This window comes from Drosophila virilis, chromosome 4 (assembly GCF_030788295.1).
Source record: "Drosophila virilis strain 15010-1051.87 chromosome 4, Dvir_AGI_RSII-ME, whole genome shotgun sequence".
NCBI lineage: Eukaryota > Metazoa > Arthropoda > Insecta > Diptera > Drosophilidae > Drosophila > Drosophila virilis.
The window spans coordinates 19,606,937-19,630,872 of NC_091546.1; the positions used below are offsets into that span (position 1 = coordinate 19,606,937).

Below are 23,936 nucleotides of genomic sequence, written 5' to 3' on the forward strand. Positions count from 1 at the left end.
GACTATCTACTGTCCAAAGGACATCGCGATAGTCCTTCAAATGGCAAAGTTAGTCTCGAATTTTTCGATTTTTGGCAATTTTCTGACTAAACCCCTGTGAAAATTTTTCGTGAAATTTTTTGTCGAATTCTGGAAATCCTTGAATGCTAATCGATAGTCCTGCTCCCCACGACTTCAGAAAGGTATATCCTTCGGGTATCCTCAAGGATATGACCAAGATATGGCCATAAAAAGAATGTCCTTTTTAGAAAATTAGCCATATCTCTGAAACCACAGGGACGATTCGGATGTCCTTTGGCCAGTTTGTAGTCCTAGCCAATACAAATCGTTTGACACAGGACTTGACAGGATCTGCAAGGACAATGTTGTGATAGGGCCATTTTCATGTACAAAACGTATATCCCTTAATCTTGGCTGTTTGAAGGACCTTCGTCCTTTTTATTATATTTTCTGGATGGGCAAGGCAAGGACAGTCTGTGGGCCAAAGGACATGTCGAAAGTCCTTAAAATGCCCAAGCTACGGGCAGTTTTGTAAAAGTATCCTTTTTAGAAAAATAGCCATAACTCTGCCAGATCCTTGAAGATTTTCAAAGGACATGGTGCGTCGGGATTGTGGGGATCGACTGAATCGATCCGCATTCAAATATTATGACGTCATCTAAGAATCTTGGACTTGGTAAAATTTATCGCTATGCGCTAGGCCTGAAAACACAACCCTTTATATATTGAGAACCACAAGGACGATTTGGACGTCCGTTGGCCAGTGTGTAGTCTTAGTTAATGCAATTCGTTTGACTCAGGACTTGGCAGTATGTGCAAGGATATGGCCAAGCTATATGCTTATTTGTTGGTACAACCAGGACCTTATATCTCAACTGCTTGTTTACTTTCGTCCTTATTTTATATTTTTAATTTGGAATATGAGGACCATCAGCTTACCAAAGGACATGAACATCAACTTTGAAGTTTCCAATATGTGCTTATTTTTCGGAACAGGACATTCTTTTGACGGCTATAGCTCGAGTGCGGCTCCAAGGATATCGAAAGGATACACATTTTTGAGCTCGTGGGGAGCAGGTCCATCGATTGGTATTCAAGGATTTCCTGGAGTCGATATACAAATTTTCCTCTATATCTGTCGGATAATTTAAGGACTAACTTCGCCATTTGAAGTACTATGGGCATATCCTTTGGCCAGTAGATAGTTCTCATCCTCACATTTTAGAATATACGGCAGGAAGGACGATAGTCCTTCAAATAGCTGAGAGAAATGGAACAGTATATAATAAAAAGACTATAACTCGACTATATCCTTAAATATCCTGACGTATCCTGTGTCAGAAAAGTTGTGTTGACCAGGTCCACCAACTTGCCAAAGTACATTAAAATCGTCCTTCCAGTTTCGATTTTGTGTCTGACGCTCATTTCCTTGCGGGCCGCGACTAAAAATTACCAAGTCCTGGATGGTTAGATGACCCCCCAAAATTTTGATGCAGGTCGATGCGCTTCTTCCTAACAAACCTAAAAGTACAAGTACTTTGAAAATCCGTAAAGATTTGGCCGAGTTATAAGCAATCGAAAATGAAAATTTCACATGACCTGCCGACAAAAAAAAAACGTTGCATACCCGAAAGGGGCACGTTGGCTGGTCAAGTTAAATTTTAATTTTTGACTGCTTATAACTCGGGCATATCCACGCGGATTTTTAAAGCAAAGGTTGCGTTAGATTCGTGGGGATCAAGCAAATCGAGGTACATCAAAATATTAGGGGGTCATCTAAGAATCCAAGACGATCAATTTTTAGCCGCCGTGCTTTAGGAAACACACATCCCTTGACATCTCGGAATCCATAAGGACAACTTCAATATGCTTGGACCAGCTTTAAGTTCTTGTATGTGGAAGATGTTTGACACAGGACACGACAGGACTTTCAATGATACGGCCGAGTTCGGGAATAGCAAGGAATTTGAGTACTCGCCCGTATACGTTCGCTATAATAATGAATATTTTGATTTAAAGTCCGCCAAATTCCATTGCGACCGACTGGCAGCTGGGTCTCCAGATTGGAATAAAAATTCGGCTGGAATACCAGGCGAGCAGCAATGCAGAACAGGTAGACAGAAAACGGCGCTTGAATAATTAAATTGTAAATGCGAACAAACGGAATACGATGTGCACAGAGATAAGGTTCCATTTTGATCTCCCTTGTCACTTGCGCATACGTTTGTCTCTGTCTCGCGCATGTTCGCCTTGCCTAATGGGCAATTACTGTAATTCTTCTCCTATTTTGGCACCCACGCACATTCACGCCTCTACGTTGTTGTTGCAATAAAGAGAATATATGTATGTAGACATATGTTTTTATCTTCGCCTTGCTTTACTTTGCTATGTTAGCATGTCGCCACTTTATTTTGAAGATCAAAACAATCGACGGCTGGCGATGATGTGCGCCTGGTAATTTACGTTAACTCGCAATGACGGAGCTGGCATCGGTATCGAGAGGTTGGCACAAGATAACTAAACATAATATAAGTTAATAAGTCTTAAAGTGAGCTAAAATGACGGTCGGTTAGTCTCAATTTTCAGTGCCTGCCATGTTTTCAGTTGGGCGGAAACCCATTAGAATATATTATTTGTATTATATGTAGCTCATTTTATTGTTTTAGGCAAACTTTAATAAAAGTTGACTTTACTTTAACGACACAGGCACGACTTTCACGTATGTCAAGCAAACGTAACTTCCATCTATGCACGTAATGCGCGTGCATCTCTCAAGGTTTACTTTGTAGTTGCTTCCAAAAATTGAGCAAGAGATGAGCCGAAAAGTGATGCCGGGTTAGCGCGAATTCGCGTAAAAGACTTGGTTGCACAACACAAATTTGTCGTTCTTTTTAATAAAATGCTACAACTAGCTGTATTATTTTGAGATTTCAACTTGTCTCGATGACTACCAGATTCGAACTAACCCGCACAGCGGACAGAGCAAACAGCACACCGAAAAAAAGCAAAAAATTCTCACAAGATGAATTCCCACATAAGCAACAACAAATATTGGTGTGAGCGCGACGCTCAGAATATACCCAAATGTATGCACATATGGTATTTTGCATTACCCTCTGCATATGTTTATGTGTGTGTTTACTTATGCGTTATCTACTTATGCTCTCATGCATTTGCTCATGAGTTATCTACCCGAACTCTGGCATACAATAATTCCTCTTGCGGTCGATAGCTAACTTTCTGTGCGCCCATTTTTTCATCTGCTTTGCGCACTCGCAACTTGGTTCTCTGAGAGTTTAAACCCAGTAGCCAATTGAACTGTTTAAGAAGTTACTGGAGTTGCTGGACAGCTGCTCAAAGATGTTTAAATATTATTATTCGTACAAAATATTTAATTAAATAAATATTTAAAAATATTTATAAATTAACTGCCCTTTATATTCTCATTAACTGAAGCTATATGATGCCAATCGCGGCAGTAATACTTCAAGATAAAAACGGAATTGCATTTAACAAACTGTAGCTGGGCAAATATTTCAGCCTGCTTAACATTGCAATTTACTACTGGGTTTCAATAAATATTAATTTGCGAGTGCGCAAAGCAGACAAAAAATTGAGCAGCCGCCGATAAGCAGAGCGAGCGAGACGGATTGATATGCAGATAGCCCTCAATCAAACACACGCGTGCATAAATAGATAACGCACAAGCACGAAACATGCATGCTTGTGTGTGTGTGTGAGCGCAAGGCGGGCGGAGACACAAAACTGACGATTACGAAAGGCACTCAACGGTGTCTGATTTATCAGAACTGAGAGCGAATTGTACAGAAACACGGAGAGTAGGTTTATTGTAAGCAATCGCACACACACAAACACGCTTGCAAAATTATACATTTATATCTGTTCTCTTGGTCGCAACGAAAAACTTAACTATTATGACGCGCTCGTATTACTAACAGAGGTAAATGTAAGTGCAGCTTTTGTTGCTGTTAAGCAGCTGAACACTGGAGATGAGCACTGCGAACACTGTTGCTGTTAAGCAGCTGTAAGGAGCGCCAGCAGTGAAAATGTTATGTTAAGATCAGTACTCTTGCTGTTAGGCAGCTGTAAAGAGTACAGTCATGGTGCTCTTCTTGATGTTATCGTATAAAAGCAGCTCAAAGCAGCTGTTGGCTTAGTTCGATCTTACCTGTGGGCAAGGCGACATCTCCAGCGTAGTGTGTGTGTGTATGCAGCTCTCACGAATTTTTGATTGTTTTAATGCAGTTGTTAGTCGCATTATCTAAGAATTGAGGCTCTTAGCTTAAATGTTCATACAAAGTTAAGCTCCCCTATTCTAAGATAAGTTAAACTTAATGTATTTTCAATATGAAAACTTTTGAAACATGTGCTTATCAGTTTAATCCAATGAAAGGTATATACAGAGGTTTCAATAATCAAATTTAAGAAACACTCTGATATGTACCTTGTTTCAGATTAGATTGTTGTTTATGCCCATCCGTACATTAACTCCAATTTCTTTGTTCACCTTACAGATCTGCCCAAGTTTGGAGAACTCCTGCAGAATGTCACCGTGCCGGTCGGCCGAGAGGCTGTGCTCCAATGCGTTGTCGACAATCTGCAAACGTACAAGGTAAATCCGTGCTACACTCGAGTATCTTTCAATATGGTTTGCAGTGGGCAGTGGGCGTGTTGCTGCTGCTAGTTTGGAAAAGCGGGCACAATTAGAAGAGCGGCACCCATCGCAAGGTGTTGCGCCTAATGGAAATTGCTGGCGGCGCGCTGTCATTTCAAACAGTTTACACTTCATCAAATAAAACGTGGCATAGTTTCAGGTGCCACGCCTCAAAAACTCTTAGTCCGTGTGCGTGTCCTCTCGTTAAACGCATAATGCGTGCGCCGTTTGTGTTGACCCTTTTTGTAAGGGTTCTTTTTTTTTTTTGTTTGTTTGTTTGTTTTCGGTTCCAGTTACGCTCCCTCGCCGGCAACTGGGCACGTTTCAGGCCCCTTGGGCGCCACTTTGATTTCGTGACCCGCTGGGTGAGGGCCACAACAAAAAAAAAAGGCGGCCCAATGAATTGCCGAAACGAAAATGGCAAACGGTCGGCCACAAATTTGTGTTAGTCAGCTTTTAGGCCCAGTTTCGGTAAATGGCAAGGTAAATGGACCTGGTGAAAGCGCACGCAACAAATTGATAATCTCCCTTCGGTTCCTTGATGATATCGTTGAGCAGTCCGGCATTCAAATGCTAAATGTGCTGCCTATCATGTGGCTTATTCTAAATATGATGTTCCTCCAAAATGGTTCCGTTGCATTTGGGCGTACAAATTGAAAGCTAGTGAATTGATGTCTCACCATATGTAAAGTAGACAACAATTTCTCTACCTTATAATTTGAGGCGCCCTTTCTTATGTGTGTGTGTGTGTGTAAATTGAGTTGTTTAATTCACTGAAAAATGAAACAATCAATAAATTTTATTTAATTTTTAAGTGATTTTCGGTATTCAATATGTATAACCATGCCCAGTTCAGAACTTGTCCCTATGTAAATTAAATGAAAAAGACTTGCAGCTAAATTCTTGAACCTCCCCTCAGCCTGACAAACTGTAAGGGCTGTATGCAGTTCCTACAGCAGCTCCTAAACTTTTACACATTAGCCAAAACGTTGGCCGCCTTTTGGCGACATTTTGTGTCTTTGGGCTAATAAATGAGCTCGAGCCACGCTAGCACAACATTAACATTGTGCCCGAATTGTCGAGCGCTTTAGTTTTATAATTTGTACACACACATAAGTAAGCCGAAAGTAAACTAAATGCTATTTTCCTTTCTGTTTTCAACAATATTTCCTTTGTGCAGATTGCGTGGCTACGTGTCGATACACAAACGATTTTAACGATACAAAATCACGTCATAACCAAAAATCATCGCATGAGCATTACTCATGCCGAGAAACGTGCTTGGATATTGCGTATACGTGATGTTAAGGAGTCCGACAAAGGATGGTACTGTATAAAAACCTATCAAACAATATAACTGTGCTTTAATATTGACGAGCACAACTATTTCATCTATTTAGCATTAAAAGATATATTATATCAAACTATAATTTTGTAGAAATTTTGTTAGATGTGTTGTGTTCGTTATTTTAAATACAATATAGAAATTTATATATTTTTATTTCTCTAATAATTAAATGTTGAGAATTTCTATGTATTTTTTTTTTTTTTTTTATTTTTATTTCTGATATTTGAATATTTGTTTACTTTCCATTTTAATAATTATAATTTTTCGTTTAGTTTGGCTTAAATAATTATTTGCCTTTTTATATATACCATATAAAATATTGATTTTTGAATTTTTATGATTTTTTTTTTTTGAATTTGAACGCTTTTTTAGTTAACTTTCACCGTGCACTGCTTGGAAATTTCTAGCTTTTATTTTCACAACAGAATGGTCTTTACGATTATGTTTATTTCATATTTACGCTGGCCTTTTGCCATAAAATGCGCTCACGCATGCTTTCTTATTGCGCTTCTAAGGTTTAGTTCTTGTTTCATTTTACAACATAAGCCCTAGATAAGGAAAATCGCCTCACATGAAAATATTTACAACCCGCAGGTACATGTGCCAAATAAACACGGATCCGATGAAAAGTCAAGTCGGCTATTTGGATGTTGTCGGTGGGTAAACAAAATAAAATAAATTTCTGTGTGTAATTTACGTTTTTCAACTGCAGCCCAAAGCAGCTAGTTAAGTTGTTTTCATACCCTTTGCGGAGAGTATTACAGTTTTGTCACGAAATGTGCAATTTGCGACTATTAATATTTTAATTAGAAAATTTGCATAAGCGCGAATGGGGAAATTGATGGGCTTTTGACTCGGCCAACTTCTTTCAGTTAGATAAAAAATGGCTTCATTATGAACAATAGGTTCTAAGAAAATCTTTCCTATAACAGCCGCAGGTCCGCAAGGGTATTTACTTGTGTGTGCTGGCTTTTTCTTCTTATGTAAACGTTTGTTTATTGTACTCTGCTTTCTCAAAACAAAAACCCATATAGCTTTTGCAATTGCAGCACAATTACGCGTAAATTAACTTTTTCAAGCGAGTGTGAGTCTGAAACGGATTGTAATTTGTCTTGGCTGCGGCTGGGCGGTCAGCGAGTCGATCGACTGACGCCCACGATTTGTACTTCATTTTGCAGCTGATAGTTTTTTTTTTTTTTTTTTAACAAATTGCGCTAATTGCTCAGCCAAGTGGCGAATGGTAGGTGGCAAGTGGCAAATGGTCTATTTAGGTGTTTCAATCGGGCCGGAAAAGTTGTGCACAACTTCTCTAACAACTGGCGATTGAGTCTAATTGCTGCGGCTGGCAACTGTGTTTCGAGGGGCGTTTGTTTGCGAGCTCTCTCTCTCTACTCGCTGAAAACTATTGGCTAATTGAGTTAGCCAGCTCTTTAAGCTGAGCATGGGGTCGTTTTTAAAGCTGGCTTACTTTTCACTTAGCCAGCACATTAGTTTCGCTCTCTCTCTATTTTTTAGCTGGATTGAGACAATGAACAGCTAGAGAGCACCTGGTCAGCCAAAGTGTAAGGTAATGAAACAATTTACATGCTACGTGCGCCTCGCTGCGCCTCGATGCGTCCGCGCGCCCCTGCGCCCCGGCGCCACGCAGCTGCCGCTATGTGTGTTCATTTCCATGTCCGTGCGCCCACGTTAATTATTCAGCTGGCGTACAAAAACCTCAGAGGAGACAAGCCCAGCGTCGGACCCCAGACAGATTTTAAATGAATATGCCGCCCCCAAGGCTTGGTACGGTTTTTGGTTTGGCTCGGTTCCGGCTTCAAGTTGGCCGCTCGCCGGCACATTCTCATTTTCAGCCCCAAAACCGCGGCATTTTACTACGGTCGTAAGTAACCACTTTGGTTGATTGTGTTTTCATTGATGTCGAAATTCATTACGGCCGCCTACACTGCCCCAAATGTGTATGCCTGCTCAGCAATATGCACAATATGCGCCTACAAACACTTTCGTGCAGTGCAAAAACGCTTTACAACCATGAAGAACTAACTCTGAAATCAGAGCGGAAAACCTCTTTAAGGCCAGTGGCCAGCTTTTCCTACCACTGACAAATTGCGCGACTTTATGTTGCATACTTTTCAGCTTGCCGCGCATACAATTAAATAAAAAACAATTCGAAATCCGCGAAATAAATCAAAAATCAAGCACAAAAATGTATATAACAATCAAAACAAATTAATTTAAAAATTGTCAAGAGCTTTTTGTTTTGCGCCACAAACTAAATCGAAATATGCACTCAAATTTAGCAATTTAGCCCAAACGAGTTAGGTATCTAAAAATAGCTATGGAAAATTTATTCTGGCAATAGAAATGCGTGTGAATTTTTCATATATTCTTGCTGCCAGACAAACATACATACATATTTATGTATATGGCATGCAAATCAAATAAAATGCATAACTAAAAGAATCTCGCGCACAAAAATAGCCAAGAGCCAGCCACAGAGGCATGAAGCATACGGCTTAGTTCAGACAATGAATGCCTTTAACACCATAAGCAAAACATCAATTGGGGCAAAATATATTGTTTCGAATAAATAATTCAATGCCTGGCTGGCTTTCATATAAAAACAATCAGCAGCAACAAAAAGCCAAAAAAATAAAAAATAAAATAGAATGAAAAAGCTAACTGCATTGACAAATAAACGCGGGCAGAAAAAAAATCTTGAAATAAAATCAAAAGGACGCGATTGCAAAGGAAAAATGTGTCCACAATTTTTATGGACGAGAAATTTGTTGTCCATTTTCGGTTTCAGCTTTGATGCATGACAGTGGCGGGCGTTGACCATTGCCTGATTGTGCCCCAGTGGGGCAGTGTGCGGGTCGCGTTGCCAAGTGGGCGCATTCTAGTGGAAAAGCTGGGAAAGTGTCAAAACGACGTTGGGTGGCGTCGAAACTGGATTTGTTGACTCAGTGCATAGTGGAAAATGTTTTGAAAAATGGCATTTTAATGCAGAGAATTTACAACTGAAAAGCAAAAGATGTTCGCGCTCTTTGTGCACCAACAGCTGTCTCCCCCAACATTCTAATCTCCATGAAATGTCTAGTTGAGACGGGCTTATTTAAAAAAATAATTACTTAAAGAGGCATATTCCTTTAAGGTTTATCTGCTTAAATTATGCTAATTTCATGATATATAATATAACTAACTTAATTAAATAATTCAATATACTAAATCCATATACATTAAATATACATAAATTATATAAATATACATTATATTATTGCTTAAATTTAAATAATTTATTCCTTACATATTTCTCGAATAACATAACAAAACATATCTAAGAAATATTTATAAATTAAATGATTTATAAAATTTATGAATATAAAATACATAAATAATATAAAGTCGAAGGAAGGGCTGTTTTGTTTAAAATTTTCTATCGAAATGGCGCATTTTATATTTTCTAATAGCTATATAAATGTTTCCTATCAATGCTTTTATAGCATTAACGCTTAATTTCAGCGCATTTGAAATTAATTTTTATCTTTCAGCACGTTTGAGTACATTTCTTAACTTATCCAACCACTGAGCACAGCGATAAAAAGCGTTTATCCCACACCTTGGCTCACTCTTTTTCATTCTCCTTCTTCCCTTTGTGATTTGAGGCATGCGTCATGGCTGAGCCTATTACGGCCAAGTCAACAGGCGCTGTGCCTACTCGACTTGTACAACATGACGTATACGTAATGTGTGCTTGTGAAGTGAAAACAGAAAAAAAAACCTACATTTTGTTAAACATGCCCATCATTGTTTACACGAAGACTTTTAAGTTTCAATGTGTTAATGTTGTGCGTCATACTTCCAGCTCTGTTTGCCTTTGGTTTTGCCAAAGGTGGGAGCGGGGATGTGTTGGGGAGCAAGGCAATAGCCACAATAAACGCCGTCAATAATTTCTTGAAAGCTGTCTTTGCAATATATACGAGCAAAATTTCCCTACATCTCTAGATATTACGTACATATAACCAGCTGGTTTTGAATGCTCCACTTATTAAATGCACATTTTGTTTGGCAACACTGAGGCGTGGGGGAAGGCAGTAGAGGGACCTCATTAAGTGGTCAGTAGAACAGACTCTTTCCCCTTTGTCTACCTCAGGCCCTCCCTCTTCTATCTCTACCTCTGTCTGACTCTCTTGCTGCTTTTGGGCGAGTGAAAAATTGTCAAGCGTGAAATTATAATTAATTGCCAAGCAACACCAGAGACTGGCACGCACAACAGGCGACAGGTCCGGGCCCGGGTCCGGGTCCGGGTCCAGGTCCAGGTCCAGGTCCAGTCTCTGTTAGCTGGCAGATAGCTCTCGCTGCATGTAAATGTCAAAAAATGGGCACAAGCGACGTGTCCTTGTAGGATATGCATGAGACCTGTGCCCCGTATACCTTATTTGATGGCTTTGAGTGCATAAAAACTTGTTGAAGTAGCCGCACGAGAATTTAATTGCACAAATACCTACTTGCTGGTGTGTATTATATTAAGGTTTACTTTATTTTCTAGGCTTTTCTTTTATTAAATAAACTGCAGATTCAAAGTAAATTGGCCAATTAAGAGCATGCAAGTAAATTAAGCTATAGTTCCTGGAGTAGACTTTAATATACAAATTTGCGTAGAAATGGAATATTGAGTATAAAAATAAACGAAATGGGAATCGAAAATGGACTGAGAATATATACTTTATAGAGAATATATAATAACTGGGCTCTTTGATATTTCAATACAATTTGTGACAAAACTGTAATACGATCTGCTGTTTTAAGTTGCGCTAATTACCGCAAACAATTCGAATCAATTTAAATACAAAAAACTAGTATTTTTTATCGATTTTTAAATTGATTGAAAGTGCAAGTTGTTATGCCGAAATATTTATAAAAAAAAATGTTTTTTTATTATTCAACAAACTAAATATTTGCATATTTAAATATTTACAAAAATCAATTATAATGCTAGCTAAATAGTCAGCAGCAACAAATTTGTTAAAAGCCTGCTGAAAATAAAGCCACTCAACAAAAATTTCTTTATTTCTTTTTTTTTCACACACACATGTCCCGCTGACAACAACTGTAAACCAACCAACTAACTAACCAACCAACCAAAAATGTCAACAACAACAATAACAACTGCTGCTGCTGTCCAACTGCTGACACCTGGCGAACAATTCGCGTACCTGCTCATGCCCATTTTATTGCCGCTTCGCATCGTTGCACGGCCCACGCGGCGTATGAATAATATGTCGCCTGTAACTGTTGCCATAACTATGTGCCTGTGTGTGTGTGGTTGTGTGTGTGTGTCTCTTTGTCCGCACAGTGCCGCCAGACATACTGGACTATCCCACCAGCACCGATATGGTCATACGCGAGGGCTCAAACGTAACCCTAAAATGTGCTGCAACCGGTTCGCCAACGCCGACGATAACCTGGCGACGCGAAGGTGGCGAACTGATACCCCTGCCCAATGGAGCCGAGGGTAAGTGTATGCAAATGTGAGTGTGCTGCCACAATGTGTGAGTGAGTGTGTGTGAACTTGTGTGTTTGCATTTGCACGCTGCATGCATGACAAATGGACTCTGGCGCGGATTCTGCGGGTCAGCATGTAAATTATTTGCCACAATGTCGAAGTTGAGCAAAGATGCGGACAATATCTGCGTGTTTGAGTTACATGAGAGCGCGCTTTAAAGTTAACTTAAGTTCGTTTAATTAGCCTGAAGCTCGAGTTAAGCGAACTCTCTCATGCACACTCAATAAAAACGAACGCCTCAGCATAATTAACGCAATATTCGTGACTTGAGCTCAGAGGAAAGTGTGCTATTGTTACCAGGAAAATGAGGATTTGTAGTCGGGTGTGTTTCAGAGCTTAAAGCAAAATGAAAGGCTTAACAAAACTAAATATAAGTGGGCTGTTCTTGATTACAGGATTAACTGCCTGCATATTTATGTAATTAAATGTAATTAAGCCTAGTTTCAAACATGATTTGACTGCGAATGCTAAAAAGTTAAGTTCCTTATTTAATAAACAACGAGAATGCGAACTTTGAATGCTAGCCAGAATATAGCCAAGGACTATAATCAAAAGAAAATAGCCCATTTAAAAATTTAAATAAATGTTCAGTTAAATTTAAATTGACTGAAAAGCAATTTTTTAACAGGTTTGAAGAGGCTAATAATCCTTATTTTATAATTTTTTTCAAGACAAAATACTTGGCGGCAATTCGAAGTATCTCGTCTAGAGATATTATCTTTAATTTCATAGCTCGATTATTTATTTTTTTCATATTTATTATATTTATTTAGTTATTTAAATCAAAAACTATTCCCTGCTCAATATATACAATTTTGGATTAAATAGAAATATCTTCGCAATATAAGGAACTTAAATAAGTAATCTGAGAGCTAAATATCAGTGCCAAAGACTGCATTAATCAAGACCAATAACTTTATGCAGTCGTTGGTGTGTTGGACAGTGTAGTTGAAATATTGTCCAACTACTCGATTGATGTTTATCAAGCCTCAAGTTATTGATCACATAGTCCATTGACTTTATTGAGGCCAGCCAACAATGTGGCAGCGATAATGTTTGCCAACGTATGACAGGTGCATTACTTGAATCGGCTGAGGGGCAACGAATTCCGAACCGAAAACTCAAATCCACAAATTCATAACCACAACGACTGTGGCTTTGGGTGCTGTCAGTTGGCTGGGCAAATGCAACATTCATTACAGCCTGGCCACTTGGCAAATCGATAAATCGGACCGCCGGGTGGCACAAATTGGACTTCGTCACAAACGAGATGGAAATAAAATGCCAATGTGCAGCAATGGGCAGGGCATACGCATAAGTTTAACTGGAGTTAGGTGAGAGGATCAAAAACAAGGACTCGAGGCAATGACACTGTGAATTACCTTGGCAGCAACACAACAGCATGAGAATTTGTAATTGGCATGATGCCACATAATGCTGCACTTGCAGCATTTGACATTTGCACAGTTACTGTGACAATAAACCAGTGAATATGAATCAATTTGAATAGTTAGAGGTGCTGTGAATATACTCAAATAGGCATGCGGGAGTATTCGTTATAAGCACTTGCCTAAAGATATTTAGTTATTTTATACATTTGTTAAAGTTCCCAAATGGATTTTCAACTTGTTTGCAGCATAATTAATAATATAATAATTATTTTAAATTAAATTTATAAATACAAATTAAATCAGTATTAAAGAATAGTTTGCAAAATGTCGAAATGTTGCTAAAACCGAATGTTTAAAACAAATATGCGCAACTCTGAAAATTGTATTCGCATTTCATAAATCAATTTGAATAGTTTGAGTGTGTTGTGAATAAACTGTCAAGCGTAAAGATATATTTACCTATGGGTGAATAATTGTTAATGGGCCTTCAAATATTTAATTACTTAAGATTTTAGACAAATGCATTTTCTTAAATAAATTTTCCACTTGAGGGCAGCAGTACAAATGTATTGCAATTATTAATTAATTAATAAATAAATAATTATAGATAGAGTCAGCATTTCAGTTCAATATGCAAGCTGGTAAAATATTGTGGAAATTGAATATCAACAGGCAGCTGCATACAATTGGCTGTGAGTGTGTGAATATCTGTGTGTGCCGCAATTGTTTGCTCAACAAATTTGCTTAATAACATAATTAACCGACTTATATTTCTCCTCTCTCTCCCTCTCTCTCTCTTTCTGTTTCTGTTTCTTTGGATTAACAGCCATCGCATACAATGGCTCGTTTCTGACCATTGGCAAAGTGAATCGCTTGAATATGGGCGCCTATCTCTGCATTGCCTCCAATGGCATCCCGCCAACAGTCAGCAAACGTGTCATGCTCATTGTGCATTGTAAGTATGTGGGGAATGGTTGGGGACATGGGGGATTGCGTACTCTTGACTGGGGCGGGCATATCAATTCTGCATATTTAAATATTTATAGTTTTGCGCTAGAGCACCGCATGGCGTCTGCTCCTGCTCCTGCTCCTGCTGCTGTGTCTGTGTCTGCGTCTGTGTCGGTGGCGTATGAGCAATGTGCACCAGACTACTGGAGCAGCAGCCGGAACAGACTGTGGGGCATACAAAGCGCCACTTCAAAAATCGCACCATAGCAAAATATGCTGTGCATTTTAATATGGCCCGAGAGCAGGGCAAACTCCGCTCTGTTACCCTTTCTAGCTCTAGCTGTGTCTGCCTCGCCCTTTGGCACTTTGTCTGTCTGCCGCATACTTTTAGGTGCCATGCATAAAGTAAATAATTAAGTGCGCCCCAGCTAGTTAGCATTTTTAGCGCACTTTTGCATTGCCCTGCCCCGATCCGCGCCCGTCTCCTGCTGCAGCTGCTGCTGCAGCGACTGCTAATTAAATAAAAATTTAAGTTGCTCAACAATTTGACGGGCAACTTTACTGTTAGCTGCGCCGTAAAGCGTGCTGCATATTAGCGCCTGGCTGCAGCATAAATTCCAACTGGCGCGCACAAAGCTAAGCTTGCCAGAGATTTGGGGTTAACCATTTATCCTCCTGGCAAGCTACTTAACTTATCCCAGCTCTATCTCTCACCCGCGTTCGGGTTCGCTTTGCTCGCTGCGGCTTCTAATAAAAATTAAAAAGCAATTAGTTGGATAAATAAAAGGCAACCGCAACAAACTGCGAGCGCGCAACAATAACAAACGGAATTTTATATAAGTGCGAATGCTTTTTTTTCGCACTCGCTTGCCACAGCAACTATCCATGTGGATATGCCATGGCATTCATTTAAGCCACATACCTGAGCTGCCATTACAATTACATTCCCTTATTATACTTAACAGTTCGCGCTCTCTCTTTCTCTCTCGCTTAGTCACTGTTCCACTCACCTTTCTGCTTTTATTGGGTATTTCAGTTCCGCCCATGATTTGGATACAGAATCAATTAGTTGGCGCTGCTTTGGCACAAAATATTTCACTGGAATGCCAATCGGAAGCGTATCCCAAGTCCATTAATTATTGGATGAAGAATGATACAATTATCGTGCCGGGTAAGTAAATCAAAGTTCTCAAACAATTCTACGCAATAAGAAAGCTTAAATCATTTTTGTGATGAGCCACAACAATGGGAAAATCTTAAAGCTTTCAAGCATTCTTTTGATATTGATTGGCATGCATCTATTCAGGAGTTCATCATATGGAAAGCTTCTTACATTATAGAATTCTTGATTTGAGTTGGCTTCTTGGCTCAAACTCTTTTTTAACATATTGCAAAATAAGTTGTAAGTTACTTTGAAAGAATGACTCCGACTTGTATCCCAATAAATGTAATTAATTTAATGCAGCGCCTGCAGCTGCTATGATTGCTCTCAGACCCTTAGGCACAATTTCAACTTAATTTCCTGCGGCCATTAAAAAACTGACCATCCAACGATCCAACCAAGCAACCAACCAACCAACCATTCATCCATTCATTCACTCAAACGCCCACTCATCTTGCACGGCAAATGAAGTGCATGACAAAAAACTGATGGACAAAAAAACCAACAAGGGACGCACCACTCGTAACCGCAGCCTGCACTTGCCCTCGTCCCTGGGCCGGCCTGCCCTGGCGTTCCAGCAGACCTTTGGCTGGTGCTGTAGCTGGAGCTAAGAGCTCAGTGAAAAAGTCACAAATATACAGACAGTTTTTTTTTTTCTGTTTTACTCAGCTTTTCTTCTTTTTCTCATTTATTTTTTTTTTTTTTTTGCTCATGTTGTTTTCAAGTTGCGCCGTGACACAAAATGGAAAAAGTGATTGAAAATGACCTCAAGTCAAAAGCAGTTTCAGTAGCCGGCAACTGTCCACCAGTCGTGAGTTTTTAATGGAGTTTTTTTTTTTCATTTTCATTTTCTTTGTGGAAGTGCGTTGGATTTCAGAAGCACATAAAAGGGTTGCTTTTGGCAGTTCGCGGCAGCCGGAGTGCTAACTTTAAGAAGCTTATGAGAATAGGCTGCCAGGGCGAAAATATATGCGATAGCAGATCCGTCAACAAAAGTTTTCAGCTAAACTACTTTAGTGAATATTATTTCTTTAAAATTTCATATGCGCACTCAGCTTTCATCGCTATAGACCTAAGAAATAATATTAAACAATTTAAGCCCACTTAAATATTATTGTTCTAGCCGCAAAGTTGAATCAGCGACCTCTCCGCTTGTTAGTCACATGATTAAGCTATTGTTTAGATTCTTAAGCAAATTTGTAATTTGGCCTGAATCACAGTTTGAGTATCTTAAACATTAAATCTGCAAACCAATTTTGGTTTTAATCAACAACAACAGGAGCAAAAAATCAGTGTGTTTAAACCATTTGGAAAGGATTTTACTAAACTAATCAGTTGCTTAGCTGCCATGCATAACAATTAGCTACGGATTTGCCAGTTACTTGCCTGAGAACTGTTAGACAAAGTGAAATGCCGGGCTTAGTGCCAACTACTAAATCTAACCGACATCAAACGTAAATCAAAACCTGGCAAAGCAACTCCGTGGGGTGTCTCGAGCGGGTAGGCAGAGGGGGGCTTGGTGTGGGAAAGGGGGGAGGGGGGCAGAGTTGTTCTTGTATAAATTAAAATGAAGCATTTGACAGTGGGGGGGGCTGGGACTGAAGACAAGGTTATCCAAGATGACAACAAGTCCAGGTAAAAGTTGCTTTTTCTTCATTTTATTTTTTCGTAAGCCAAATTACTTTAGCCAGGCACAAGGCCAGACAAAGGACAAACGAGCTGGGCAAACACACGTATTTCGAGCTCAAAATGGAAGTGTGTGTGTGTGTCAGTTTACAAGACTGTTGACTTGGCAAAGACAAAATGACCGACTGACTAGCTGACTAACTGACTGACTGCAGGACTGTGGCAAAACGGGTTAAATTTCATTGCGGTTATATATGAGTTTGTTGCGCCGCCCACACACATCATGTACCTGAAGCAATTACTAAACGTATTTATCTGTCACTCTCTATCTGTCTATCTCTCTTGCTCTCTTTCTGTTACTCGCAGGTGAACGCTTTGTGCCGGAAACGTTTGAATCGGGTTATAAAATAACCATGCGTCTAACCATCTACGACGTTGACATTTCAGACTTTGGAGCCTATCGCTGTGTGGCCAAGAACTCGCTGGGCGACACAGATGGTGCGATCAAGCTGTATCGTAAGTATTCCACGCAACAACAACAACAACAACAACAACAACGGCAAGACACATAACTACATCCATTACCATGGCCATAAAAGTAAATGTAAATGTTATTGCAAAACTGTGTCTAACAATGGGCATAAGTCAGACGGCCAACGGCAATTAGGTCCCAACTATTTGGAGCTCCACCCACTCGACTGTAGCATTTAATTAATTTAGGCCAATGACTGCTGGCACCAAAAACAATGCGTGCATAATAGATACTCAGTTATTGGGCCGAAACTTTTGCTGCCCTTTGACCCAGGTCAAGCCCGTTCCGCAGTCTCAGTGATTGATTTATTAGCTGGCATAGCTGCCACAGACACCACGTCTCAGACTTCGCGCTGCAGCACATTTTCGTGTTAGCCTGCTGCATGGATAATAAATACTTATTTGTTAAGCACAATGAACGATTTATCATTTATTCACAATATTACTGGCCAAATTGGCTTCGTTAATACCCAAATTTGGCTAAAATAATATTATGGCACGGTTAGCTAGCACACAAGACTTCCAATAAAAGCTGCGAGGCCAACAAGAAAGGTTCACGGTTAGAACCAATGCCTCGGCTCAATTCAAGAAGCTAGTTTTTGACTAGGAATATTATTCAAGCATGGTAAGCTTGCAGGGGCAGGCAGAAAAGAGAAGCTCAATTCGAGACTTAAAACAAATTAGTCAATAAAAAGAATATATTTCAATTCAATTCAAGGCGACTGATAAGTTTAAAGCTTCGGTTCTTGGTCGAAAATGTCGGTAATTTATACCTACATCGACTTAATTATGAATCCTTTTTTCCCTCACACTTGTTAACTGAATCTATTTCTTTCTACTTCCACAGACATTCCACAAACAACAACAATAACAACTATGGCACCAACTGTTTCGATTAACACGGTGCCCGTTGTTATAGTCAAGTACAACAAGGGTAAGTTTCTATTAAATTAATATAATTAATACTGCTGCAAATATATCGAGAGTGCTGCCACTCGATAGTTTTGATGGTCTATTGCTAACAAAAACAAAAAGACAATTTTAAATGTAAACAAAAATATATTCAACGGTTAAGTAATATGAAAACTTATCATGCTTATTAAGTAATAATCTCGCCCAGGACTAAAGTGAAATTAAATTATAAACAAAAACGATTAATAACAAAATAATTCCATTTTCTATAGATTTATTAAAGGAATTTAAACAAATATCGAATAATAAATTTAATCAAGTAAAATTTCAAATTTGATGGAATTTAAATTTAGTTTGTGAGAAGGCAATAAATTATATTGCCTTAACAATCAAATTTATTATTTAGATCTTGCATAGATTTTTCTAAATAAGTATAGTTAGAATATTGCTCCAAATTTATGCGACATGGATAAATAAAAGCTTTTACAGTCTAAAAGTAGATTAATCCAAAAAATTAAAAAATAAACGAAATACTAATGAATAATTTCAAGAAAACTTGCATAAATACATTTTTGATGTAAATATTGTGACGACAATCTAAGGACAGATTTTACAAGAAAAAAAATCCCATCGGGTTTCCCATAACTTTTCAACGAGCTTTTAATTGAGCTCCAGGCATCCGTTTCCAGAAATTGTTTTTCACCAACTGTTCACTAAAGCGTGTGGAATAATCGTTTAAAAAAAACCTGTCCTGTGATATAAGGCCACACTCTCGAATAGACAGGACTTTGCAGCAGTTATTCAAGCTATGAACTCATCCTCTTCGATCCACAGAGCAACGTTATAGCAGCAACAGCAATGCGAACAGCAATAATCCCTACAATCACAACAATCAGCTGGGCAACAACAAATCGCAGCGGACCAAGGCCAAGTCCTTGGATCAGCCGCCGCCGGCCACACTGAACAATGTTTACATGGGCGCCACGTCGAGCTTGTGGAACACACAGGATCATCACTCGCCGGGCACACAGCGTGGCCGAGATCATCATCAGCAGCAGCAGCATCTTGGTGAGTGAGGAAGGGGTGACAGGGGGGTGCCAAGCAAACCCCTTGACAGCAGCTTGGTAGCAAGTCAACGCATCGCAAGACACTTCAAGTTGTTTTCTACCCTTGGGCCAATATTTTTATTGGCCAACAGTGAGTGTGTGTGTTTGAGCTTCTCATGACACAGCACAGACCATAAATATTTGGCCATTTATTTTATGTTTATGACAAATCATAACGACTTCAGCCGGGCTTAAGGGCTCTGTCCCGCCCGTCAACACTTGTTAGATACAGATACTTTGGCTCAGCTCATGAAAAATATTTAGCCCAGGCATATGGCCAGCACTCGCCCTCCCCGCCGCTCGCCACTCTCCTTGCCTCTCTCTATATCACTGTTCCTCTGGCATTTTGTCCAACTGTCCGACTGCCAATGAAAATATGACTTTCTAGCATGCAATTCGGTATCCTGGGGCGGAAATAACTCTCGAACCCTGCTGCCAACAATTCTCCAGCTCAGCGCCAGCCAAAGTTTCTTGTGTAATATGCTGCTAATGCGGCTCATCATAATGTACAATCATCATAAATATAAACGGGCACATATCTCGTTATATATATGAGATCCTTGAGGTGTTCAAACACACTGAAGCAAACGCAGCCCAGTCCTGCGATTAAAGTGAGAACGTTTTTTAAGCGCTTCATAAACAAACATTTTTATGAGCGATTTTGCAGTTTTTTATTGAATTGCGTTGGGTGCTTAGAGGATGACTTTATCACATAAAAACCCTCTTCCGTTTCTCAAGATGTCCTGAACAAACTCAGTAATTACAGCCTAAATGTCGGAGGTGGAGGGTATTTTTTCAGTTTCCGAAGGAGCACAATATATTTTAAATTCTGCAAATATATACTTTTGATATTACTTCGATTTATTTTAGTTTTTCTTTCAAGAAATGAGACTTTCTGTGAGAGAGTTTCCAAAATACTTAAAAGACGGTCTGGCAACGCTGCAGATGCTTCAGTTGCATTATGTAAAAGTCAAAGTGTCGCCTCGTTGGTTAGTCACAGTGCCTGCCAATCAATAAACATAAAATTTTACACAACGCCCGCCCCCAGCCCCAGCTTCAAGCCCGATACCAATTTCCAGCCAACTCTGGCCCTGCTTTCAATCGACGACAATATCCATATCCTGTACGGATGAGAGGGGCAAAGAGAGAGGGGCAGCGTGGCAATGCATAAAACTTTACAGGCGCCGAGTTGTAGTGGGAAAATTTCTGCATACGCGTTTGACTAAAATAAAATGCACTCGATAGGGCGAAAGAAAAAATCAAATCGAACAAATTGAATATGAGAGGACGAGCGCGATAGATAGTAATGTCGGCGAGGGGTGGGGTTGGGTGGACGCACCATAAAAATTGCAGACAAATTGCACACAAGGCGTCAAGACGAAGGGCTAGCCCAAGCCCCAACTAAACCGAAGCCCCCTTCCAACACAGCCGCGTCTTGCTACGCCTCTGGCTACAACAATTTTTGGCAAACGACAGCGAAAATGTTGCGTTTTACGCTGAAGGCAGCATGGCGCAAGGGGGGGGGGGGGAGTGAAAGATTGAGGCGCTGTTATGCCTGGTAATGGGTGAAGGTGGTGGAGAAGGAGGAGGAGGGGGGGGGGGGTGTGCTGCAATGACGACAACTTTCAAGCCTGGCATGCAAAGTCGTAAGCGCTGCGTTTACAGTTAGATTTATTACCTGCTAGATGTTGCACATATCGCGCCCGAGCGAGGAAGAGAAAACAAGAGATAGAAAGAGAGAGAGAGAGTTCTGAATAGCGGGTGGGAAAGAGCGAAGAGCGAAGCGGGGGCAATGGGTATGCGCTTATCGCTGCTGAGCTTTGCATATGTCGCGACTTGTTCCTTTTTTTTTCCTGGACTCGCCAACTTTAAGGCGAAACAAGTTTTGCGCGGCAAATGAGAGAATAAGAGAACATAGAGAAGTTAGATGAGAAGATGCCTTATAAGGCTGCGCGCCCATATTTGCTTGAATATGGAAATTTAGTATGCAAATTATATTTTCAATTAGTTTTAATCAAATTTGCATTAAAAATAAGTTTTTAAGTGGATTTCAAAGGGCAGTAAATATTTAAATTATATTCAGCACAATTTTGATTTATTATTTTTAATTAATTAGAATCCACTATTGAATTTTATAAAAAGGAAGACTCTTAGCACTGGAATGTTGCTTAAATAAATACAAAAACAATTAAAAAATTGTTTGTACAAGATAAAGATTTAATACGCTTTGAGACATGGCATGCACAAATATGCTCCTGTATGTGCTTTACTCTCTGCTTATTTAATATATTGTAAGCGTATTTTCTCCATTATATATATTATTTATTTAAATATATTGTCTTCTTAATTCGCTGCTAAGTTAAATAAATTAAAGGGGCCTAACCTATTACTTAAATTTTCCTAATACTGCAAAGCAACATTTTGTAATTATCCGCGAGTTTTACAAATGAATTGAAAATCTGGTAAAAGAATTTGTGACAAATTCAGTTAAATACAATTCAGTTTAGACAGCGCAACAATTAAGTTTAATTACACGCTGCCCAAAATGTTGTAGATGCCATTTTAACCGGACTGCGTTCTGCAGATCTTTGCAACCGAAAACAAAAATGAAATGCTGCAATTGCATTTTGGATGCGCACTTAAACAGTCATTAAAAAATGTTGCAATCAACCACAAAAGCTGCTGCTGCAGTGGTCGCTGTCGCTTTCATTTTTAATTTGCCAACGGCCAACGGGCAACAATATGACCCAAATTACAAGGAAATGTCATAAAAAGAAAAAAAAAAAAAACAAAAACCAAGCGCAACACGCGCCGGAAATGCGACTGAAAGGCGGCTCCAGCTCCTGCTCCGACTTGGACGCCGACTCCGACTCCGACTCCAGACTGCGACTGACTACTGCGACTCCAGAATGATTACTTGCATTCAGCGAGCCGCAATAATTTGCTTATAATTTGCCGCAGCAGAGTGAGAAATGATAAAGTAAATGAAATGCAACAGACAGCAGCGGGGGCATGCAACATGCGTGCCATGGGAAGTGGCATCGCGTGCCTTTAGCTTCCTTTTTATTTTTTGCAGCTGCAAGCCACCAAAAGTGTAACTGTTTCTGCCACATGGCGTTAAATGCATTGCCACACTCTAAAGTAAAAAAGAAGCCAAAGAGAAAAACAATAAAAACCGAAATGTAACGCATACGCCCCATTCGCCACTCAAGTGAGTCTCAAGTGCCGGCTGCTGCAGGGCCTCTGCTCTGTACTTTTTATTTTTTTTTCTGTTATTTAGTGCAACAGGCGCAACAATTGAGGTGTGAATCGGGTCCGGATGGTTGCATTTGCACGAAAGGGTGTCAATTTGAAGGACGCTAATGGAGCGCGTCAAAGCGCTTGTGGGCATGTCCCTGAAAGTATGCAGCGATTTCTGTTACCCATTCGAAAGGCATAATTTAAAAGAGAACAGGCTCGTTAGAAGAGTTGCTAAAATTAGCAGAATACCGCTTCGAATCGTATTATTGTCTTATAGGAATAAAGACAGCACATAAGGAATCATTTAAATGTTCAAGTTTATCTAAATCATAATATTTAATTATAAGAATTACTCGACCAATCCTCTTTAAAAGCTCAATAATACTCAATCCTGAATACTCAATACTCAATACTCAATACTCAATACTCAATACTCAATACTCAATACTCAATACTCAATACTCAATACTCAATACTCAATACTCAATACTCAATACTCAATACTAAATACTCAATACTCAATACTCAATACTCAATACTCAATACTCAATACTCAATACTCAATACTCAATACTCAATACTCAATACTCAATACTCAATACTCAATACCCAATAATCAATAACTAATTATTTCAATAATACTTTCGAGCAAGTCTAGAATCAAAAATATATGAAGCAAAAGTATTGCGTTTATTTCTATTAGCTGAACTTGCCACAGCTTGGTTGGATTGCACCCCAGGGGCGGTGGCATGGACAGAATTATGCAGAAATTACTTAAAGTTTAGTTTCAAGTAGTTGTCAGCCTATAAAAGCTGTGTGAGAAGAAAATAAAGAAAAACAATATTCGACCCGGCAGCGTTTCGCTTCGTTTTTCTTTATGGTTAAGCGCTTTAAAGACACCGCTGGGATTTTCACAAACACACACACACACAGACGGACATAAACACATGCTCAAGCGTCAATAAAAATCAGCCAGACATTCACACACACACACACGCACACACACACACATAAATACTAACACACCCGCGCACATGTAGACCAGCACGGACATCGAGGACGTCGCAGGACAGGAGCAGAACAAACACGTTGCAAGACCAGGACGAAGCTCGTTCTTTCACACATGGAAATGTTTGCAGACGCCAGCAAAACAACCCACAGCCAAGCAGCAGGCGGTCCGTCAAAGGGGTTGGAGGTGGTGTTGGGGGGAAAAGCTGCTTATAGAAAAATAAAAGCCAAAAGACATACAAATAAATTTTGCGACCCGGTGCAAAGCAATTTGCTCACTTCCGTTACAAAAATAAAAGGGTTCCTCGTTAAAAACAAAACGAACCAAACTCTGCTTAGAAATAGCAAATACAATATATATATATATATATGTATATATAAAAAGGACACTCCATGCGATATTTCACATTTATGACAAACTTA

At 39.5% G+C, this 23,936-nt stretch overlaps 1 protein-coding gene and 1 long non-coding RNA gene across 11 annotated transcripts in view; one reads left to right on the forward strand and one right to left on the reverse strand.

Annotated features, from left to right (window-relative positions):
• DIP-theta (Dpr-interacting protein theta) overlaps positions 1 to 23,936 on the forward strand; it is a 58,064-nt gene that overhangs the window by 30,005 nt on the left and 4,123 nt on the right. For 6 of the 8 annotated variants that reach the window (XM_070208931.1, XM_070208932.1, XM_015172534.3 and 3 more), the window contains 9 exons: positions 4,536 to 4,633; positions 5,856 to 6,001; positions 6,618 to 6,679; positions 11,380 to 11,538; positions 13,807 to 13,935; positions 14,965 to 15,099; positions 17,083 to 17,232; positions 18,095 to 18,181; positions 18,994 to 19,227. In XM_070208931.1, coding sequence (XP_070065032.1) covers positions 4,536 to 4,633; positions 5,856 to 6,001; positions 6,618 to 6,679; positions 11,380 to 11,538; positions 13,807 to 13,935; positions 14,965 to 15,099; positions 17,083 to 17,232; positions 18,095 to 18,181; positions 18,994 to 19,227 — 1,200 coding nt within the window. The remainder of the gene's footprint in view (positions 1 to 4,535; positions 4,634 to 5,855; positions 6,002 to 6,617; positions 6,680 to 11,379; positions 11,539 to 13,806; positions 13,936 to 14,964; positions 15,100 to 17,082; positions 17,233 to 18,094; positions 18,182 to 18,993; positions 19,228 to 23,936) is intronic. The other 2 variants (XM_070208934.1, XM_032437623.2) reach the window with 1 other exon arrangement.
• The window catches only part of LOC138911201 (uncharacterized), a 54,561-nt gene that overhangs the window by 653 nt on the left and 29,972 nt on the right, over positions 1 to 23,936 (reverse strand). Inside the window, exons 1-2 of one of the 3 annotated variants that reach the window (XR_011416597.1) lie at positions 2,783 to 3,325; positions 940 to 1,261 (exon numbers count right to left, since the gene is read on the reverse strand). This is a non-coding gene — a long non-coding RNA (uncharacterized lncRNA). Of the gene's footprint in view, positions 1 to 939; positions 1,262 to 2,693; positions 3,326 to 4,189; positions 5,449 to 23,936 lie in introns of those variants that run through there. The other 2 variants (XR_011416595.1, XR_011416596.1) reach the window with 2 other exon arrangements.